General features: G+C 37.5%; 1 protein-coding gene and 1 pseudogene across 2 annotated transcripts in view; both read right to left on the reverse strand.

Annotated features, from left to right (window-relative positions):
* Positions 1-237: 237 nt before the first annotated feature.
* IPMK (inositol polyphosphate multikinase) overlaps positions 238-21,351 on the reverse strand; it is a 57,864-nt gene continuing 36,750 nt past the window's right edge. For both annotated transcript variants that reach the window (XM_032252521.1, XM_032252520.1), the window contains exons 5-6: positions 3,400-3,481; positions 238-1,604 (exon numbers count right to left, since the gene is read on the reverse strand). In XM_032252521.1, the coding sequence (XP_032108412.1) occupies positions 982-1,604; positions 3,400-3,481 (705 nt within the window). In that variant the 3' untranslated portion in view covers positions 238-981. The remainder of the gene's footprint in view (positions 1,605-3,399; positions 3,482-21,351) is intronic.
* LOC116533019 lies at positions 16,034-21,329 on the reverse strand (annotated as a pseudogene).

A 21,351-nucleotide genomic window follows, 5' to 3' on the forward strand; every position in this document is an offset into this window, starting at 1 on the left:
CACAAGGTTAGGAGATCAAGACCAGCCTGGCCAATATGGTGAAACCTTGTCTCTACTAAAAATACCAAAACATTAGCTGGGCATGGTGGCAGGCACCTATAATCCCAGCTACTCAAGAGGCTGAGGCGGAGAACTGCTTGAACCCAGGAGGCAGAGGTTGCAGTGAGCCGAGATCATACCACTGCACTCCAGCCTGGGCGACAAAGCTAGACTTCATCTCAAAAAAAAAAAAAAAAATTTTTTTTTTGTTCCTTGAAAATAACATCTCTCTTCTCCTAACCCCAGTAAGAACAATTAGTGTGTCCTTAATTTCAAGATTTTTGTTGTTGTCATCCACATCGTCTTTTTCATGAAGTATAATATTTGGAGAGAGAGAGAGAGATGTAAAAAATCAAAGAGAAAACCTGCTTTTGGAATGCAACAATTCTAAATCATTTCACCAAGAAGCACCTTTTGATATGCTGGCCTGAACTTTTAATATAAAACCTAAACAGTACTTATTTCTGAGTAGAATTTTCTCCAGTTTTAGTAACTTCATACATAGCAATACTAAGGACATCAACCTGTGCTTTTGAGATTTTGGTAGGTGTTCTAATAATGTAATAGTTTAGATATGGCTCGTTGTCAATGTTGGGTGGACAGAGATTTCATGAATTGGCTACAGAAAACTAACTAAACTCTTAATGACTGAATAATGGTTTGCATTTTACTTGAGCCAAAAAGATGTTTAAGCCATGTACCACCACATTCCCTGCTTAACATTCCTAAGTTTCTTTATTCTTCATAGTTTTTCTAATAAACAAATAATTAGTTTTCCTGAGTAAGATTATAAAAAAGTTAACCTTTCTTCCAAAAGTAGAAAGACAAATAAAATGTTGACTCACAATACAAATTTTTACATAGCACTACAGGTGCAGAGATATTGACTGCTGCTCTTCATTATGATTGGCCCACCCCTTAAAAAAAACTGCAACAAAGGATTCAATTGTCTAAAATACTTTGAAGTACAGAAATTAAATGCTTTAGCCCATAAACGTATCCCTCATCTACTGTGTTGCTAGGGAACACATGAGCAAAATCTATCATTCGCACTTCTACTTCAGCAATCTCTTGACAACCAGTGGGAAGATGGTAGAAAACTTTTTCCAGTTGGGAAAGTACATTTCCATTTAAATGTTCCTGTGACATGCTTTTCCATCCATTGTCTTGGTCCAGATTTTCAACTTTCAATGAAGTCTGACTGTGATGCTTTTTTATATACATTTTCCTGTGACGAGCATACATCTTGGACAAGCTTTTGCCTACTGAAGACTCTATTTTTCCATTCACTGTGGAACTTAACACATGAAAGTTATTATTGTACTCTAGTACTTCTGTGTCTGACAGTGGTCCTTTGGACAAAAACTTTTCCGCCAAAATTCTGTCATTCAGTTTTGTAGTGGTTGGCTGAGATGAACCTTCATAAACAAACAGTAATGAACTTGCGTAAAAGTTAAGCTGCTTCTGGTTTTCAAACCACTGCAGAATTTTCTCAATCTTCTGAATACTGGCAGCAACAGCATCTTTTCTTAAGCAGTACCCATTATGAAAAAATCTAGAGACTCCTATAAAAAGAAAAATATGAGCATTAATATCAAATTATGAAATAACTATTATTTGGGAAGTAGACTCATCACAGATGGAATTCTCCAATATTTTCCCCATGATCCCTTATAATTAAGTGAACAGTTAATCTTAGAATTCTAAGAATTCTAGTCAGATATAGAAATATGACCTCAGCTTAATTTCTGCTGAAGATGCTCTTATTACAAAATATTTAAATGACACTAATGTCATATGAAGTATCCTATTTAGATGAAAAGAAATTTATTACAGGTAGACTGGTAGTTTACTAATTTCACTATATTCTCTTAAGAAATAGGATTCCAAGACTTGCTCTATTTGCTACTGTGAGAAATTTTACAGTAAAATTACTTGTTCAGGCTGGGTGCAGTGGCTCACTCCTGTAATCCCAGCACTTTTGGAGGCCAAGGTGGGTGGATCACTTGAGGTCAGGCATTCAAGATCAGCCTGGACAACATGGTAAAACCCTGTCTCTACTAAAATACAAAAATTACGCACGGTGGCACATGCCTGTATTCCCAGGTACTTGGGAGCCTGAGGCACAAGAATCACCTGAACCTGGGAGGTGGAGGTTGCAGTGAGCCAAGGTCATGCTACTGCACTCCAGCCTGGCTGAAAGAGCAAGACTGTCTTTTAAAACAAATATTGTTAGAATCTCATTTAGAGCTAACTAAAACCTAGGGTCAAATTTAGTTATTTTTTAATAGCACCATTACCAAATACAAAACCATGACTCTACTAATTTTCATTTGCTCTCAATAATATTGATTAAGTCCATTTTTCAAAAAAATTAAGCTCACTTTTGGGAATAGCACTTCCAGGTTAGGGATGCTATTGAAAATTGAGACCTTTAAATGTTTTAACCTATCAGATTATTAGGCCATTTTAAAAACTATGCCTATTTTATCATACTTGAGAATTTGCTTTCTGCTTTTAAATAACGTGTTCCCCCAATTTGTGACAGAAACTACTAAATGATATATTCAGTTATGACTAAATTATTAGCCTGGGAAAATATTTTTTAAATAGCCCATCTGAAAGTTATTTTGCTGTTGATTAAGCACTCCAAGGCAAATACTAATTGTTAAGCTCATGCTATGGATGTTTGCTTTCTATACATAAAATAAGAATTATTCTATAAATTTTTTACACTATGCCTAAGTTCTTCTCTATCTTAGTAGAGCTAAGAATGAACTTGTAATATAATGTTATTTCTAGGAATCTAGGATATTGTTGCTTTTGTAATATCTTGGCCACAAATATTTTAGAAGCATATATGTATGTTAACAGACTTATCAATTTAATGCCACTTAGTTAATCATTATGTAGCTCTAGAAACTTATATAACTCAACTACACATGGGAAAATTCAACAAAAATAACAGTACATGCTACAACACATATTTCAAAGTCTCTTATGTAACAGTTTTAATATACTATGATCTATAACCTTTACTTACAAAATAATTTTAACAACAACCTCTAGTTCCAGTATTGAGCTAGACATTTGGTTCACAGCTGTTCATTATTTTTTTCAGTATATTAATAAGAAAGAAATGAAAATGTAACAGAGGGTCATTCACAGGCCATGGTCTTGATGTATTATGAACCAGGGTTTAAGATTAATCCAATTCTGTAAATCTAAGTTTCATTATTTTTTTAAAAAAGTGTATTATGAATCAAATCGCTTCTCCAAATGAGAACTAAAACTGAAATAACTTTAGAATTATTTTATTAACTGTTCAATCATAAAAGCATTAGATTTTTAAATCCTTACCATCCTTTATAGTTTCTTTTGTTAAGCTTCTTCCATAATGCTGGTTTTGTGTCTCATAGCTATCGGAATGAATATGATACACCTGTCAAAAAAAAGCAGTGAATATTACAAAGCTAATACTCCTTGACCGTGTGAGATTTATCCCAGCAACACAGGGTGGCTAAAGATGAAATCTACTTAGGTAGATTCTAATTCATTCTAACAGAGTTGAGAAGAAAAAAAATCCCAGTCATATCAATAGATGCTGAAAAGGCACTTTACAAATTTAACATCCACTGCTGATAAAAACTCTTTGTAATATAAGGATAGATGAATATTTCCAATACGATAAAACTATCTACCTCAACCTACCAGGAGTTAGTTTCAAGTTTAAAGAAGAGAACTGAAAAGGCACTTCTTTTAAAATACAAGAAGCTTTCACAAAAATATTTTATCACAATGTCTTTTATATTATTATCATCTAATATTCTGGAGTTTCTAGCAAATGTAATTAGAAAGAAATTAAAAGTATAATAATTTGAAAAGATGGAGACAACATTAATACTCTGAAGATAATAGTTGTACAATGGAAAAGAAAATTAAAAACAAATACAAATAATAAAATAGATGACATGGCATTTGAATACAAATTAGTAAACAGAAAATAAGCTTTCTAAACACAAATAACTGGTTAGAAAATGTAATGAAAGACCCCCATTTATAAAATGTAACCCCTGAAAATACAAAAATAAGCTAAATATGTAAAAGATGTATAAAAAGATATATTTAAGACATTCCTATGACACACCTATGTTCTCAAAGAAGATTCAACATAATATATCAATTTTACTTAAATTAATCTACAACTAAAGTGAGATTATAATAAAAATACCAACTTTTTTTTTTATGATGTCTCACTCTATTGCCCAGGCTGGAATGAAGTGTCAGGATCTTGGCTCACTGCAACCCCTGCCTCCAGGGTTCAAGTGATTGTCGTACCTCAGCCTCTTGAGTAGCTGGGATTAGAGGCTCGTGACACCACATCTGACTAATTTTTGTATTTCTAGTAGAGGTGGGGTTTTACCGTGTTGGCCAGGCTGGTCTCAAACTCCTGAGCTCCTCAAGTGATCCACTCGCCTCAGCTTCCCGAAGCGTTGAGATTACGGGTGTAAGTCACCATACCCGGCCCTAACAATTTTTTTTTAACCAAAAGCCAACTCTGAAGTTCACATATATATATATATATATACACACATATATATAATATTTTATATATATATAATATATATATTTTAATATATATATTAAAAGAGCCAAGAAAAATTAAAATAAGATTAATAAGGTAGAACTAACCTTGCCATCCTACCAGATATTAAAATGTATTTTAGAATCAAACATATGTGAGAATTTAATATGTGATAATGAGATTTTAATCAACAGGAAAGGATTATTAAATGGTGTTAGTCTGATTAAACAGTGATCAGGAAAAACTAAGTTGTATTCATACCTGGTATCTTATGTCAGGATAAATTTCAAATGTATCATAGATTGAAATGATAAAAGGGTCCCTGAAAACATGTAGGAATCCTTGAGTAACTGATAATAACTAGGGACAGCATTTCCAGCTAAAACTCAGAAATGTCGCAACTGGATTTTTTGGTAGATATTATTTGTACATATTTATGGGGTACATGTGACATTTCCTTACAGGCATAGAATGTGTAATGATAAAGTCAGGCTATTTAGGGTATTCATCACTACATATATTTATCATTTCTATGTGTACACAGTGTTTTTGCCATGCAGAAATCGAAAGAAAAATAGGGAAAAAAATCATTTGAAATTCATTTGATAAACAAAGGGCATGTTTACACTTATGTGGGAACAAACATGAATCCAAAAGTGCTTAAAGTAGGTTTTGTAATAAACATATATGCAGTATTTGCATGTTTAAAATATCTCTAGAAGGATATATAGAGAAAAAATAACTATAATATCTTGTATGGAGGCAGACTATTCAACTGCACAGGTATACCTCATTTTATTGAGTTTCACTTCATTGTGCTTTACAAATACTGCATTATTTACAAATTGAAGGTCTGTGGCAACCCTGCTTGAGCAAATCTATTGGTGCCACTTTTCCAACAGCACATGGTCACTTCATGTCTTTGTATTACAATTTGGTCATTTTTGAAATATTTCAAACATATTATATCTGTGTTGTGAACTGTCATTAGTGATCTCTGATGTTACTCCTGTAATTATTTTGGGATGTCACAAAGCACACCCACATAAGATGGCAAATTTAATTGATAAATATGTATGTTCTGACTGCTCCACCAACCAGCTGTCCCTCCATCTCTCTTCCTCTCCTCAGGCCTCCCGATTCCATGAGACATAACAATATTGAAATTAGGCCAATTAATAACCCTCCAATGGCCTCTAAGTGTTCAAATGAAAGACAATGTCATCTCTCTCACTTTAAATCAAAAGCTAAAGAGTGGGCTGCGCATGGTGGCTCACGCCTGTAATCCCAGAGCTTTGGGAGGCCGAGGTGGGCGGATCATTAGGTCAAGAGATTGAGACCATCCTGGCCAGCATGGTTAAATCCCTTCTCCACTAAAAAATACAAAAATTAGCCAGGTGCGGTGGCACGCACCTGTAGTCCCAGCTACTTGGCAGGCTGAGGCAGGAGAATCACTAGAACCCGAGAGGCAGAGGTTGCAGTGAGCAGAGATCCCGACACTGCACTCCAGTCTGGTGACACAGTGAGACTCCATCTCAGGAAAAAAAAAAAAAAAAAAAAAGTGATTAACTTAGTAAGGAAAGCATGTCGAAAGCAAAGACAGGCCTAAAGCTAGGCCTCTTGTGCCAAACAGCCAAGCTATGAATGCAAAGAAAAAGCTCTTGAAGGAAATTCAGAGTGCTACTACCTTGAACACACAAATCATAAGAAAGTGAAACAGCCTTATTGCTAATGTGAAGAAAGTTTTAGCAGTTTGGATAGAAGACCAAACCAGCTACAACATTACCTCAAGCCAAAGCCTGATCCCGGGTAAGACTTTAACTCTTTTCAATTCTATTAAGGCTGAGAGTCACTATGAGGAAGCTGCAGAACAAGTGTGAAGCTAGCAGAGGCTGTTTCACAGAACCTAGCAGAAGTTTATGGGAAGATGTTTTTATCATAAAATGCAAGGTGAAGCAGAAAGTGCTGGTGTAGAAACTACAGCAACTTATCCAGAAGACAACTGATAAGAGTTTCTACCCTAAACCACAGGTTCTTAATGTAGATGAAACGGCCTTCTATTGGGGAAAAAAAAAAATGCCACCTACGGTTTTCATAGCTAGAGATAACAGGTCAATACCTGGCTTCAAAGCTTCAAAGGACAGGCTGTCTTGTGTTAGGGGCAAATGCAACTGGTGACTTTAAGTTGAATCCTATACTCACTCATTTGTCCTGGAGCTCTTAAGAATTATGCTGAATCTCCAAGCCCTTTAGGAGGCTGAGGCAGAGGCTACCTTGAGGCTAGAGGACAACTTGAGGCAAGGAGCTCAAGAAGAGCCTGAGCATCACAGTGAGACCCCACCTCCACAAAAAAATGTAAAAATTAATTGGGTGTGGTTGCACATGCCTGTAGTCCCAGCTACTCCAGAGGCTGGGGTGGAAGGATTGCTTGAGCCCAGAAGTTGGAGGCTGCAGTGAGCTATGATCATGCCACTACACTCCAGCCTAGGTGATAGAGCAAGACCTTGTCTCAAAAAACAAAATTTTTTTTTGCTGAAAGCCTGTATGACAGTACATCGGCTTATTGATGGAACAACAAAGCCTGGATGACAACACATCTGTTTATAGCATGGTTTACTGAATATTTTCAGCCCACCAATGAGAACTACTGTTCAGAAAATAAGATTCCTTCCAAAATATTACTGCTCATTGATAGTGCACCAGGTCACCTAAGAGCACTGATGATGTACAAGGAGATTAAAGTTGTCTTCATGCCTACTAACGACATTCCTTTTGCAGTTCTATGGATCAAGGAGTAATTTCAACTATTAAGTCTTACTATTTAAGCAATATATTTTGTAAGGCTATAGCTGCCATTGATAGCAATTCCTCTGATGGATTGAGGCAAAGTAAATTGAAAACCTTTGGTAAGAATTCACCATTCTAGATGCCATAAAGAACTAACAGGAGTTTGGAAGAAGTTAATTCCAACCCTCATGGGTGCCTTTGAGAAGTTCAGTTCAAGACTTCAGTGGAAAGAGCAAGAGAACTAGAACTAAAAGTGAGGCCTGAAGATGTGACTGAATTGCTGCAATCTCATGATAAACCTTGAATGGATGAAGAGCGGCTTGCTTGCTTGCTTGTTTTATTGATTGACTGAGATAGGGTCTTGCTGTCACCAGGCTGGAGTGCAGTGGCACGATCATGGCTCACTGCAGTCTCAACTTCTTGTGCTCAAGCATTCCTCCCACTTCAGCCTCTTGAGTAGCTGGCACTACAGGCGTGTGCCACCACGTATTTTTTTTGGTAGACGGGGTTTTGTCATGTTGCCCAGGCTGGTCTCAAACTCCTGAGCTCAAGTGATCCACTTGCCTTACCTCCCAAAGTGTTGGGATTACTTGGCATAAGCCACTGTACCTGGCCTTAGACTGGCTTCTTACAGATGAACAAAGAAAGTGGTTTCTTGAGATGGAATCTACTCCTAGTAAAGATCCTGTAAACATTGCCGAAATGACAATGAACGATTTAGAATATTACATAAACTTACTTGATAAAGCAGTGGTGGGATCGGAGAGGACTGACTCCAGTTTTGAAAGTTCTACTGTGGGTAAAATTCTATCAAAGAGCAACACATGCTCCAGAGAAAGCTTTCAGTAAAGAAAGAGTAAATTTATGTGGCAAACTTCATTGCTGTCTTATTTTAAGAAATTGCTGCAGGCACTCCAACCTTCAGCAACCACCTCCCTGATCAATCAGGCACCATAGGCAAGAGCCTCTACCAACAAAAGAAAACAATTCACTGAATGCTTAGATGATCATTAGTATTCTTTAGCAATACGTATTTTTAAATTAAAGTATATACGTTGTTTTTTAAAAAATATAATGCAGCCAGGCATAGTGTCTCATGCCTTTAATAACAGTGCTTTGGGAGGCTGAGGCAGGAGGATCGCTTGAGCCTAGAAATTTAAGACCAGCCTGGGCAACATGGCAAGGCTCCATCCCTATAAACATTAAACCAGTGTGGTAGCAAAGATATTTCTAAATCAAAAGTTAACATTCCCATCCTAAAAACATGTAAATATGTAGCAAAAAGGTATCCATTTTGTTTTTAATGGAAAGAAGGCTGAAGAACAGGTGTAGGAGGTGAGAAAGATAAGCAAAAGCAAGCTCCAGCTTTTCCTGGATTGTACGTCACCATATGAGTTGCTCATTTTGTGACTTCTTTGCAGAAACTGACAAATCGATCCTCAAATTTATGTGGAAATTAAAGGAACACAGAATAGCCAAAACAAATTTGAAAAAGAACAAAGTTGAGGCCAGGTGGCTCACATCTGCAATCCTAGCACTTTGGAGGCTAGAGCAGGAGAATCACTTGGGTCCAGGAGTTTAACACCAGCTGGGCAACAAAGTGAGACACAGTCTCCACAAAATAATTTAAAAATTAGTTCGGTGTGATGGTGTACACTTGTAGTCTCAATTATTTGGGAGGCTTAAGTGGGAGGATTGCTTGAGCCCAGTAGTTCAAGACTACAGTAAGACACGATCATGCTACTGTACTCATGCTACTGTACTCATGCTACTGTCACACCATGCCTGGGTGACAGAGCAAAGACACAGTTCCAAAATAAAAACTAAAAAAAAAAGAACAAAATTGGAGGACTCATAATTCAAAACTTACTCCAAAGCAACATTAATCAAGATAAGACAGTGTAATATTGGACATAAGGATAGACAATATGAAACAATGGAAAACATTTATGGTCAATTTATTTTCAGCAAGGGTATCACAATTATTCATTGGGGGAATAACAGTCTTAACAAGTGGTGTTAGGACAACTGGATATCCATACGTAAAAGAATGAAGTTTGACCCCTTCCTTAAAGCACACAAAAAATTAACTTAAAATGTATCAGAAATCTCAAAACAAGAGATAAAACTATAACATTCTTAAAAGAAAAATAGGAGTAAATCTTGACAAGTTTGGATTAGGCAATGGTTTCTTAGATTTTACACCAAAAGCATAAGTAACAACAAAAATAAGTAAATTGGACTTCGAAACTAAAAGTTTGGGGGCTTCAACAAATACTATCAAGTAAAGGAAATTACATTAGAAAAAATACTTGCAAATAAAAAGTTTGACAGATTTATATACAACTCAATAATTAAAAACAAAATGTCTGAATAGACATATTTCTGAAGAAGACATATGTACACTCAATAATATTGCACATGAAAAGATACTCAACATCATTAATCATTAGAGGAAGGAAAATCAAAACCACAAGGAGATGCTACTCAACACTCACTGGGATGGCTTATAGTAGAAAAACCGAAAGGAACAAAGATTTCAAGAATGTAGAGAAAATGGAACCATCATGAACTGCTGGTGGGAATGTAAAATGAATGGTGAAGTCAGCATATGTTCTGACTTACAAGTGGGAGCAAAGCTATGAGTAAACAAAGGCATACAGGGTAATATAATGGATTTTAGACACTCAGAAGGAGAAGGGTAGAAGCGGTGGCTAGGGATTAAAAAAAACTACATATTAGGTACAAGGTATGCTACTCAGGTGATGAGTACACTAAAATTTCAGAATTTACCACTATATAATTCATCCACATATCAAAAAACAATGGTACTCCAAAAGCTACTTAAATAATTTTTTTAAAAAAATAACTCAATAAAATAATGAAGTCACTCTGGAAAAACACTTTGGCAGTTTTACAAAAAGTTAAACAAAAACTTAACCCTAGGACCTACAAATTTCAGACTTAGGAATCTACCTGAGAGAAATAAAAACATGCCTAAACAGAAAATATTCATAACAGGTATTAATAGCCAAAAAGTAGAAACAACCCAAAGTCCATCAATAAATGAATGGATAAACAAAATGTGGTATATTCATATAATGGAATATTATTTGGCAACAAAAAACAATGTACTGACTTATACTACAACATGGATGAACTTTCGAAACACTAAGCTAAATGAAAGAAGCCAGTCACAAAATACCACACATTGTACTGTATGATTCAATTTATATGAATTGTCCAAAAGAGGCAAATCTATAGAGATAGAAGATGGATTAGTGGTTCCCTAGGGACAGGGAGTTTAGAAGGAAATTGGTAGGGACTGCTAATGTGTATGAATTTTTTTTTGTGGAAGTGATAAAATTGTTCTAAATTGAATGTGGTGATAATTGCCGAAGTCTGAATTGACTAAAACCAGTGAATTGTATACTTAAAATAATAAACAGAATGCTATATAAATGACATCTTGTTAAAGCTATTTGGGAAGAAAAAAAAAAAAAAAAACCTCTTTAAGAAATAAACAAATCTCTATGTCTAGGGAAACAATATATCCCAGCAGGGCGAAATCATACAATACCTTAATTACTTATTCTGTCTATGTACCCTAAAGGTAATAGAAATCGAAAGAAGAGTTTACTATTATTATTATTATTCTATTTCAACAGCTTTTGGGGAACAAGTGGGTTTTTGTTACATGGGTAAGTTCTTTAGTGGTGATTTCTGAGATCTTGACGCACCTGTCACCCAAGCAGTGTACACTGTACCAAATGTGTAGTCTCTTATCCCTCACCTGCGTCCCAGCCTTCCTCAAGTCCCCAAAGTCCATTATCTCATTCTTATGCTTTTGCATCTTCAACGCTTAGCTCCCACTTGTGAGAGCATATGGTATTTGGTTTTCCATTCTTGAGTTCCCTTAGAATAATGGTCTCCAAGTCATTATTTCATTCCTTTTTATGGCTGAGTAATATTCCATGGTGTGTGTGTATGTGTGTGTGTGTGTGTGTGTGTGTGTGTGTGTGTGTGTAAATATATATATATGTATGTATGTATGTATATCTCACATTTTCTTTATCCACTCGTTGGTTGACGGGTATTTAGACTGGTTCTGTATTTTTACAATTGCAAATTGTACAGCTATAAACATGCGTATGCAAGTGTCTTTTTTATTTAACAACTTCTTTTCCTTTGGGTAGATACCCAGTAGTGAGATTGCTAAATCAAATGATAGTTCTACTTTTAGTTCTTTAAGTGATCTCCATAATGTTTTCCATAGTGGTTGTGCTAGTTTACATTCCCATCAGCAGTGTAAAGGTGCTCCCTTTTCAACACATCCTTGCCAACATCTGTTATTTTTTTTATTTTTTAATTATGGCCATTCCTGCAGGAGTAAGGTAGTATTTCCTTGCGATTTTAATTTGCATTTCTCTATTAGTGATATTGAGCATTTGTTTATATGTTTGTTGGCCATTTGTATATCTTCCTTTGACAATTGTCTATTCATGTCCTTTGCTCACTTTCTGAAGGGACTGGTTTTCCTTTGCAAATTTGTTTGAATTCCTTGCAAATTCCAGAGAGTAGTCCTTTGTCAGATGCATAGTTTGCAAACATTTTCTCCCACTCTGTGGGTTGACCGTTTATTCTGCTGATTATTTATTTTGCTGTGCAGAAGCTTTTAAGTTTAATTAGGTCCCATTTATTTATTTTTGTTTTGTGGCATTTGCTTTTGGGTTCTTGGTCATAAATTCTTTGTCTAAGCCAATTGTAGAAGAGTTTTTCCAATGTTATCGTCTAGAGTTTTTATGGTTTCAGGTATTAGATTCAAGTCTTTCATCCATCTTGAGTAGAGTTTTGTATAAAGTGAAAGATGAGGATTCAGTTTCACTCTTCCACATGTGGCTTGCCAATTATGCCAGCACCACTTGTTGGATAGGGTGTCCTTTACCTTTACCAATTTATGTTTTTGCATGCTCTGTTGAAGGTCGGTTGGCTGTAAGTATTTGGCTTTATTTCTGGGTTCTCAATTCTGTTCCACTGGTCTATGTGCCTATTTTTATACAAGTACCATGCTGCTTTGGTAACTATATCCTTGTAATATAGTTTGTAGTCGGGTAATGTGAAGCCTACAGATTTGTTCTTTTTGCTTAGTATTTCTTTGGCTATACAGACCCTTTTTCGGCTCCACAGGATTTTAAGATTTTTTTTTTTTTTTTGGTAGTTCTGAGAAGAATGATAATGGTATTTTGATGGGCATTGCATTGAATCTGTAGATTGCTTTTGGCAGTATGGTCACTTTCACAATATTGACTCTACACATTCATGAGCATGGGATGTGTTTCCATTTGTTTGTGTCAGCCATGATTTCTTTCAGCAATGTGTTATAGTTTTCCTTGTAGAAATCTTTCACCTCCTTGGTCAAGCATATACCTAAGTACTTTTATTTTTTATTTTGTAGCTGTTATAAAAGAGATTTAAATTCTTGATTTGATCCTCAGCTTGGTAGTTGTTGGTGTATATAGCAGTGCTATTGATTTGTGTACACTGAATTTGTATCCTGAAACTTTATTGAATTCAATTATTAGCTCTAAGAACTCTTTGGGTAAGTCTCTAGGATTTCCTAGGTATACAATCATGTCACTGGCAAACAGCCACCGTTTGATTTCCTCGTTTGATCTGGATGCCCTTTATTTCTCTCTCTTGTCTGACTGCTCTGGCTAGGAACTCCAGTACTATGTTGAATAGAAGTGGTGAAGTGGGCAACCTTGTCTTGTTCCAGTACTCAGGGTAAATGCTTTCAACTTTTCCCTATTCAGTATGATGATGGCTATGGGTTTGACATAGACAGCTTTTATTATTTTGAAGCATGCCCCTCTAACATCAATTTTGCTCAGGGTTTTTATCATAAAGGTATGCAGGATTTTGTGAAATGCTTTTCTGCGTCTATTGAGATGATCATATGATTTTTATTTTCAATTCTGTTTATGTGACGTATCACATTTATAGACTGGTGTATGTTAAATCATCCCTGAATCCCTGGTATGAAACCCACTTGATCATGGTGCATTATGTTTTCACTATGCTGTTGAATTTGGTTAGCTAGTATTTTGTTGAGGATTTTTGCATCTATGCTCATCAAGGATACTGGTCGGTAGTTTTCTTTTTTTGTTATGTCCTTTGCTGGTTTTGGTATTAGGGTAATATTGGCTTCACAGAATGATTTAGGGAGGATTCCCTCTTTCTTTATCTTTTGGAATTTCACTAAGATTGATAACAATTCTTCTTTGAACGTCTGACAGAACTCAGCTGTGAATCCATCAGGTCCTGGACTTTTTTTCTTGGCAATTCCTTTATTACTGTTCCAATCTCACTGTTTGTTATTGGTCTGTTTAGAGTTTCTATTTTTTCCTGATTTAATGTAGGAAGGTTGTACATTTCCAGGAATTTATTCATTTCCTCTAGATGTTCTAGTTTGTGCACATAAAGGTGTTCATAGTAGCCCTGAATGATCTTTTGTATTTCTGTGGTATCAGTTGTAATATCACCAGTTTTGTTTCTAATTAAGCTTATTTGGATCTTCTCTCTTCTTGGTTAATCTAGCTAATGGTCTATTGATTTTGTTTATCTTTTCAAAGAACCAGCTTTTTGTTTCACTTCTATTTTGCATTATGTTTTGTTGTTGTTTCAATTTTATTTAGTTCTGCCCGGATCTTTGCTATTTCTTTTCTTCTGCTGGGTTTGGGTTTGGGTTTGGTTTGTTCTTGTTTCTCCAGTTCCTTGAGATGTGACATTAAGTTGTCTACCTATGCTCTTTCAGACTTTTTGATGTAGGTATTTAATGCTATGAACTTTACTTTTGGCACCACTTTTGCTGCATCCCAGAGGTTTTGGTAAGTTGTATCACTAATATTATTCAGTTTAAAGAATTTTTACATTTCCATCTTGTTCACGCAAAAATCATTTAAGAGCAGATTATTTAATTTCCATGTATTTGTATGGTTTTGAGGGTTACTTTAGGAGTTAATTTCTAGTTTTATTCTGCTGTGGTCTCAGAAGATACTTGTTATGATTTTGATTTTCTTGCATTTATTGAGACTTGTTTTGTGGCCTATCATATGGCTTATCTTGGAGAACATTCCATGTGCTGATGAACAAAATGTTGTTTCTGCAGTTGTTAGGTAAAATGTTCTGTAAATATCTGTTAAAGTCCATTTGTTTTAGGGCATAGTTTAAGTTCGCTGTTTCTTTGTTGACTTCTGTCTTGCACTGTTGAGTGCTGTCAGCGGAGTACTGAAGTACCCCAATATTATTGTGTGTTGTTATCTCATAGGTCTAGCAATAATTATTTTATGAATTTAGGAACTCCAGTGTTAGGTGTATATATATTTAGGATTGTGATGAACTTTTTGCAATGAATTTCCCAGGAGTTCTTTGAGCTTCTTGTATTTGGATGTCTAGATCTCTAATACGGCCAGAGAAGTTTTCCTCAATTATTCCCTCAGATAAGTTTTCCAAACTTTTAGATTTCTCTTCTTCAAGAAGACCAACTACTCTTAGGTTTGGTCATTTAACATAATCCCAAATTTCTTGAAGGCTCTGTTCCATTAAAAAAATTTTTTTTTTCTTCGTCTTTGTCTGATTGGGTTAATTCCAAACCCTTGTCTTTGAGCTCTGAAATTCCTTCTTCTACTTGTTCTAGTCTATTATTGAAATTTTCCACTGCATTTTGTATTTCCCTAAGAGTATCTTTCATTTCCAGAAGGTGTGATTGTTTTTTCTTTATGATATCTATTTCTCTGGAAAATTTCTCAGCCATATCCTGTATTATTCTTTTTTTGAGATGGAGTCTCACTCTGTTGCCCAGGCTGAAGTGCAGTGGCACAATCTTAGCTTACTGTAACCTCCACTTTCCAGGTTCAGGTGATTCTCGTGCCTCAGCTTCCTGAGTAGCTGGAACCATAGGCATGTGCCACCACGCCTGGCTAATTTTTCATAGAACAGAGCTTCACAACGTTGGCCAGGATAGTCTTGAACTCCTGACTTCAAGTGATCTGCTCGCCTTGGCCTCCCGAAGTGCTGGGGTTACAGGCATGAGCCACTATGCCTGGCCTATTTTGTTTTGTTTTTGAGATAGAGTCCTGCTGTGTTGCCCAGGATGGAGTGCAGTGGTACAATCTCGGCTCACTGAAACCTCTGCCTCCTGGATTCAAGCGATTCTCCTGCCTCAGCCTCCTGAATAGCTGGGATTACAGACATGTGTCACCAAGCCCGGCTAATTTTTGTATTTTTAGTAGAGATGGGGTTTCACCATGTTGGTCAGGCTGGTCTTGAACTCCCAATCTCAGGTGATCAACCCACCTTGGCCTTCCAAAGTGTTGGGATTACAGGCATGAGCCACGCGCCCAGCCCTGTTTTTTTACATTTAAGTTGCAATAATCAGCCTTCTGAATTCTTCATATGGCAACTGATTTCTTCTCGGTTTGGATCCATTGCTAAGGAGCTACTGTGATCTTTTGGGGGTGTTATAGAACCTTGTTTTTGTCATATTACCAGAATTACTTTTCTAATTCCTTCTCATTTGAGTAGACTGTTCCTTCAAATTGTTCTTGAATATATTTTTGATTGGACTGGTTTTTTTTTTTTTTTAAGTTTACATTTTTTTTCTCTCTCTGTCTTAAGGATCAGACTTGAATGTTTATTTTAGCCTAAATTGATTCTTGGTATTTGTAGGGTTAAAGGCTCTGTATGAATCCTTAAAGAGAGTCTTTTGTGTGCTGGCTTTCCCCAATGCTGGCTGTAGTAGTTATAATCTTCGTGTGTGGGTGAGTTCACTGTCTCCTACAGAGTCGGAATGGCAGGGATCTCTTGATCTCACTCTCACTCTCTTGTGGTATACATTTTATTTATTTAATTTTTTCCTGGTGTTTTATTTCCTAAATGATTCTGGCTTCAGAGAAGGTATCTCTGGGAAGGCTCAAGTTGTGGCTAAGGCAGGTGAGTAGACGTAATACCCAATGGTAGGCCAAGGTCCCAGTCTTCATGAGGGTAACTGTGTGTGTATGTATGTGGGAAGCTCTCAATTATTAGATGTGTTGAGGATTTATCAGAGTGAAGAGTGGGAGCTACCTCAGCTCCAGTGCCAAGTTAGCAGGAAAGCTATTTACCTCACAGCCTCACTCCTGTCCTAGTGTTTCAGCTATTCAAATCAGACAGGCATCTCTTTTCATCTATAGAAATGTTGGTACTCCAAATAGGGAGTGATTGTGACTCTGCCTCTTGTGCAGACCTGAGGGGTGCTCCTCCATCCTCAGCCTGGATTATTCTGAAGGGCTGTCTATAGGTGCATCCATGCTGCATTCCTGTGGGGAAAGACTCAGCTACGTCTGCAGTGGAGTGCTGCAGGAAACAAGGACCTCTTCTCCAAGGTCCTTCATGATCACAGCGACTGCCTGCCTGTTGCAGTATATGTGCAGACTTTCCTGGCTGCGCCCAGCACTGCAATTGTGTCTCTGCTGTGAGAAACTACCCACCAGTGGAAAGTTCTGGAACTCAAGGCCTGCTATTTAGATTCTTTTGTCCCACAGAGTGATACTTTGATGTGGTGCTCTCCCCATTCTCCTAGCAATGGGGCTTCCTGAGAGCCAGACGGCAGTGACTGTTACTGTTCTTCTGCGTCTAGCCACTCAGCAGGGCTACCAGGCTCTGGGTTTGTGCGGGGGAATGTCTGCAAAGAGTCCTGTGATGCGATCAGTCTTCAGGTATCCCAGTCATGGATAACAGCATCTGCTCTGGTAGATGTGGCAGGGGAGTGATAAAGACTCTGTGAGAATCCTTCATTGTGGGTAGGTTTAGTGTGCTGGCTTTCTCAAATTCTGGTTATGCTAGCAGTGAAGCTGTCACATGGACAGACTGAGGACCACGGGTTGCCAGGGTGTTCCAGGTAGTATTTTAGCTGTTTTCTCCCTCCTGGGAGCAGTTATTCTGTCATGAGTTGCCATAAGGGCCTGAGTTGGTTGGCCTCCAGCCAGGAGGGCGTGCTTTCAAGAGAGCACCACTTTCAGTATTAGCAGTAGGATCTGAGCTTGCCCTAGGTTGGCAAGGGGGAACTATTCTGGTTTCTCATATAATGGGCATTGCCATAAAGCTCCCAAGAGTTTATGTCTTACCAGGACAGGTAGGAAAAAAACATCAGATGGGGGCAGGGGTAGGCAGGCCTGAGCTCCGCCTCTCCTTGGGTGGGGCATGCTGCAGCCACTGTGGCGGATGGGGAGTGGTTCTCGGGCCAATGGGGTTATATTACAGCAGGATGTATTGCTGCCTTTGCTGTGCTGTATAGTTTGCCAGAGAAGAATGGAATAGTCAGTAGTGAAAGGCCTCACCCAGCTTCTACGCAGTTGGTGAGGCCAGTGGTGCTCCTGCAGTGCACACTAACAGCACCACGTTTAGGTGCAGGCAGCCTGCATGTGGAACTCAGACCTGCCCAGGGCCATAAGCTTCCCCACTAAGAAAGCAAGCACAGCTTTCAGGGCATACCTCTCCTTGTCTACCAACAATGGTGGTCACTGTGGTGGTTTTTGGAACAACAGTTCACAGTGTGAATCTCCACACATTGTTCTTCCTGTCCAACAGAAGAGTTTTTAGATAGGGAATGTCATGATTAGATATATATTCTACTATGTTTAGAGAAAGGATTGTAAAATAACAAAATTGAACTTGAGAGACTAGAGTCTGGAGAGGGATAACAGTAATAATGGGACTCAAGAAGTTTAGGAATCAAGATCAATAGGATTGATGGATGGCTGACAGGTGACAGTGATTACCCGGTTTTTGTTTTTGCTTTTTTTTGAGACAGCGTCTTGCTCTGTCACCTAAGCTGGAATACAGTGGCATAATCTCAGCTCACTGCAACCTCCACCTCCTGGGTTCAAGTGATTCTCCTGCCACAGCCTCTCGAGTAGCTGGGACTACAGGCGTGTGCAACCACGTCCATGAGCCACCAGGTCTCGCTGACTACCTGGTTTCTACTGTGTAAAACTGGATATATGGTGATGCCATTTCCTGGACAGGGAATAATAGAGATTTGTTTTTAGGCTGGGCATGGTGGCTTATGCCTGCAATCCCAGCACTGCTTGGGATTGCCCTAGATCACTTGAGCCCAGGAATTTGAGACCAGCCTGGGAAACACAGTGAGACCTCACCTGTACTAAAAATTAAAAAAAAAAAAAAAAATCAGCCAAGTTTAGTGGCACATGCCTGTAGTCCCAGCTACTCGGGAGGCTGAGGCAGAAAGATCCCCTGAGCCCAGGGGTCGAGGCTGCAAAGAGACTGATCTCACCACTGCACTCCAGCCTAGGTCTCAAAAAAAAAAAAAAATGATACTTTTTTCATTGTTGTGGTTGTTGGTTTACAAAAGGGATGACGAGTGTGTCAGTTTTGTGGGGTTTTTTTCCCCAACTGAATTAGTCTATTCTCTTAGTAATCTCTTCCAGGGTCAACTACTTCCACTGTAGGTGACAAAAGGTATAAGGCTCCACTTCAGATGTTGGCACTGCCAAGAGCGTGGTCTTTCCCCTTTACTGCAACTCAGAATTAAAACTTTTGCTTCTTATTTTTTATATTACAGTTCCAGCAGTAGTTTTCACTGTAGATGTTATCTAATGACAGTCTTACTCTTTCTAGTAGTGGCTTACTACCAGGCTCTAATTTCTCCAGGAACATTACAGGATGGATTTAGTTTAAATATGGATTAAAATAAAAGGTATTCTCTCAAATGAGTTTAAATGCGTTTTATTTTTAGAAAACCTACATGACACACTTTTCTTAAAAACAATGCATCCACTCCATGCATCTATAGTCGAAATAAATGAAGAGCTCAAGATGACATCAGTCCTATTTGTCTTAAGTCCTGGTGTTGTATGGATGACAAGCAGCAGCTAGTTATGATGACAGGTGACAGATTCAAAGTAACTGCCAAATTTGTTAACATTTTTTCCATTTCTGAACCACCCTTAAAGAAAGTCGTTTATGGGGTCACACTATCCTCATGACAGTCCAATAGAGCAACCATGCCATCTGGATTCATGTTTTCACCAATAAAGAACTAGCAGTTTTTGCAATTAACAAGGATGTGCTGGATTTGTTCTATAGCCTCTGTCACAAAAGGTTTTACTCTTTCTGGTCTCTATTCTTCAGGTTTGCCTTTGATTGTTTTCAGGTAATCTTTGATATAGTTCTGTAGGCATTTTTAGTGAAGCTGCTTTCTTGCAAGTGATGGTTCGTGACAGTACCAACAACAGTGATTACTGTGCTTTTGGTACCTTTGCCCTCAGGACCTTCAGCAGAGGCATTTCCATCGATGAGCAAGTTATCAGTATCACCCTCTGTCCTACTGACCTTTCACCACCAGGCACAGCCCATCTGTAATCTCCCAAATCTTGTAAATGTGGAATAACATCTACCTCATCACAGCTGATGAGATGCTTGTAAACAATCAAGATGGCAGCTGAAGGGAGACAGAGGACAGCAGTGCTACCTTAGCAGGAACCAGGAGCTCTGGGCAAGGGTGGTGGAGCCAGAGCACTCCAGGAAAGGCGAGCCATGGAAAAAACTGTCAGTTTTTTATGTATTGAGTTCAAGATGTCTTTAAGCACTTAAAATATTTAGGTACAGTGTCCAGTAAATTGTTAGATGTGCATATCAGGAGATCAAAGAAAAAGCACAGCATGCTGATAAACATTCATGAGTTATGAGTGTAACTAATACTAAACTAATGAGAACAGGGAGCTGTGCTTAGGAAGAAACAGAAAAGAAAGGTAGACATTAAAATGGAACTAAGAGGAATACCTCCACATTTAAAGAATAAATAAAAATGGGCTGGCAAAGATTGCAAAATGGCTTTAGGCAGAAACCAGGAGACAGGTGGGTGTCATAGAAGAATGTTTCAAGGAGGACTTGGTCAGCATTGAAAGCTACTTTTCAAAGTAAAGTAAGATAAGGAAAAATGCCATTTGGAATTAGTGGCATGGTGATGCTTAATGAAGAGCTAATCCATTAGCATGACAGGGCAGAAGCCAGATTAGAATGAACTGAATACTGAATGGGAAGTAAGGAAATAGAAATAAGAAGTTTGATTGTAAAGGGGAGACAAGTTAAATCTGTAGCTGGAAAGCAAAGCAGGTTAGAGGTGGGGTTTTCATGTTTTGCTTTTTAAAAAACTTGACAGTGATTTGAAGGTATTTAAAGCAAAAAGATAAAAGCCAGTAAAGAGAGATAGAAGTTGAAGATATAAGAAAGATAAGAGAAAATCAATAGTATAAGGTTCTTGAAGAGTTAAGAAGGAATGTGATTCAGAGGAAGTATAGAGCAGCTGTCCTTAGGAGGACGGAAAATTCTTCAATATGACAGGAAAGAATGAGAAAATAAAAGCAATTGCAGGTAAGGTATGTGCATCTGTTAGCAGGAAATTAAGGGAAATCTTGTCTGATGGTTTTAATTTTTTCTAAAGCAGAAAGCAGTTACCCGCTAAAAGTCAGAAAGAAAGTGGGAGGGTGAGAGATCTGAGAACAGTAGAGGTTTAAATAGTTGCCCAGTCAGATTCCCGTGGGATGCTTATTTCTGATTTGTTTCAGCTTTATTCCATTACCGTTTTTTCTTTTTCTATACACTCACATTTAATTATAGTTTTCTAAAATGAAATAACTGCTTGAACAATTTCTCTGGTTTTATATAAAACCCGAATATCAAATTCAATTTTGCTATTACCATCACATTGACCATTTATCTATAATGCTTCCTATTAGCTCTTCTGTTTAAAATTCAAAAAGAAAGATCCATATATTATTTTACAGGAATTTCAGAACTACCAATTATGCTTACATATAGGTAAACAAGTATTTGGTATATCCACAAATTTTACCTTCATGCATCTAGAAGACACAGCATTT

The sequence above is a fragment of the Sapajus apella genome, unplaced genomic scaffold (genome assembly GCF_009761245.1).
Source record: "Sapajus apella isolate SASKATOON/1434 unplaced genomic scaffold, GSC_monkey_1.0 scaffold78, whole genome shotgun sequence".
In the NCBI taxonomy this organism is placed as follows: Eukaryota; Metazoa; Chordata; class Mammalia; order Primates; family Cebidae; genus Sapajus; species Sapajus apella.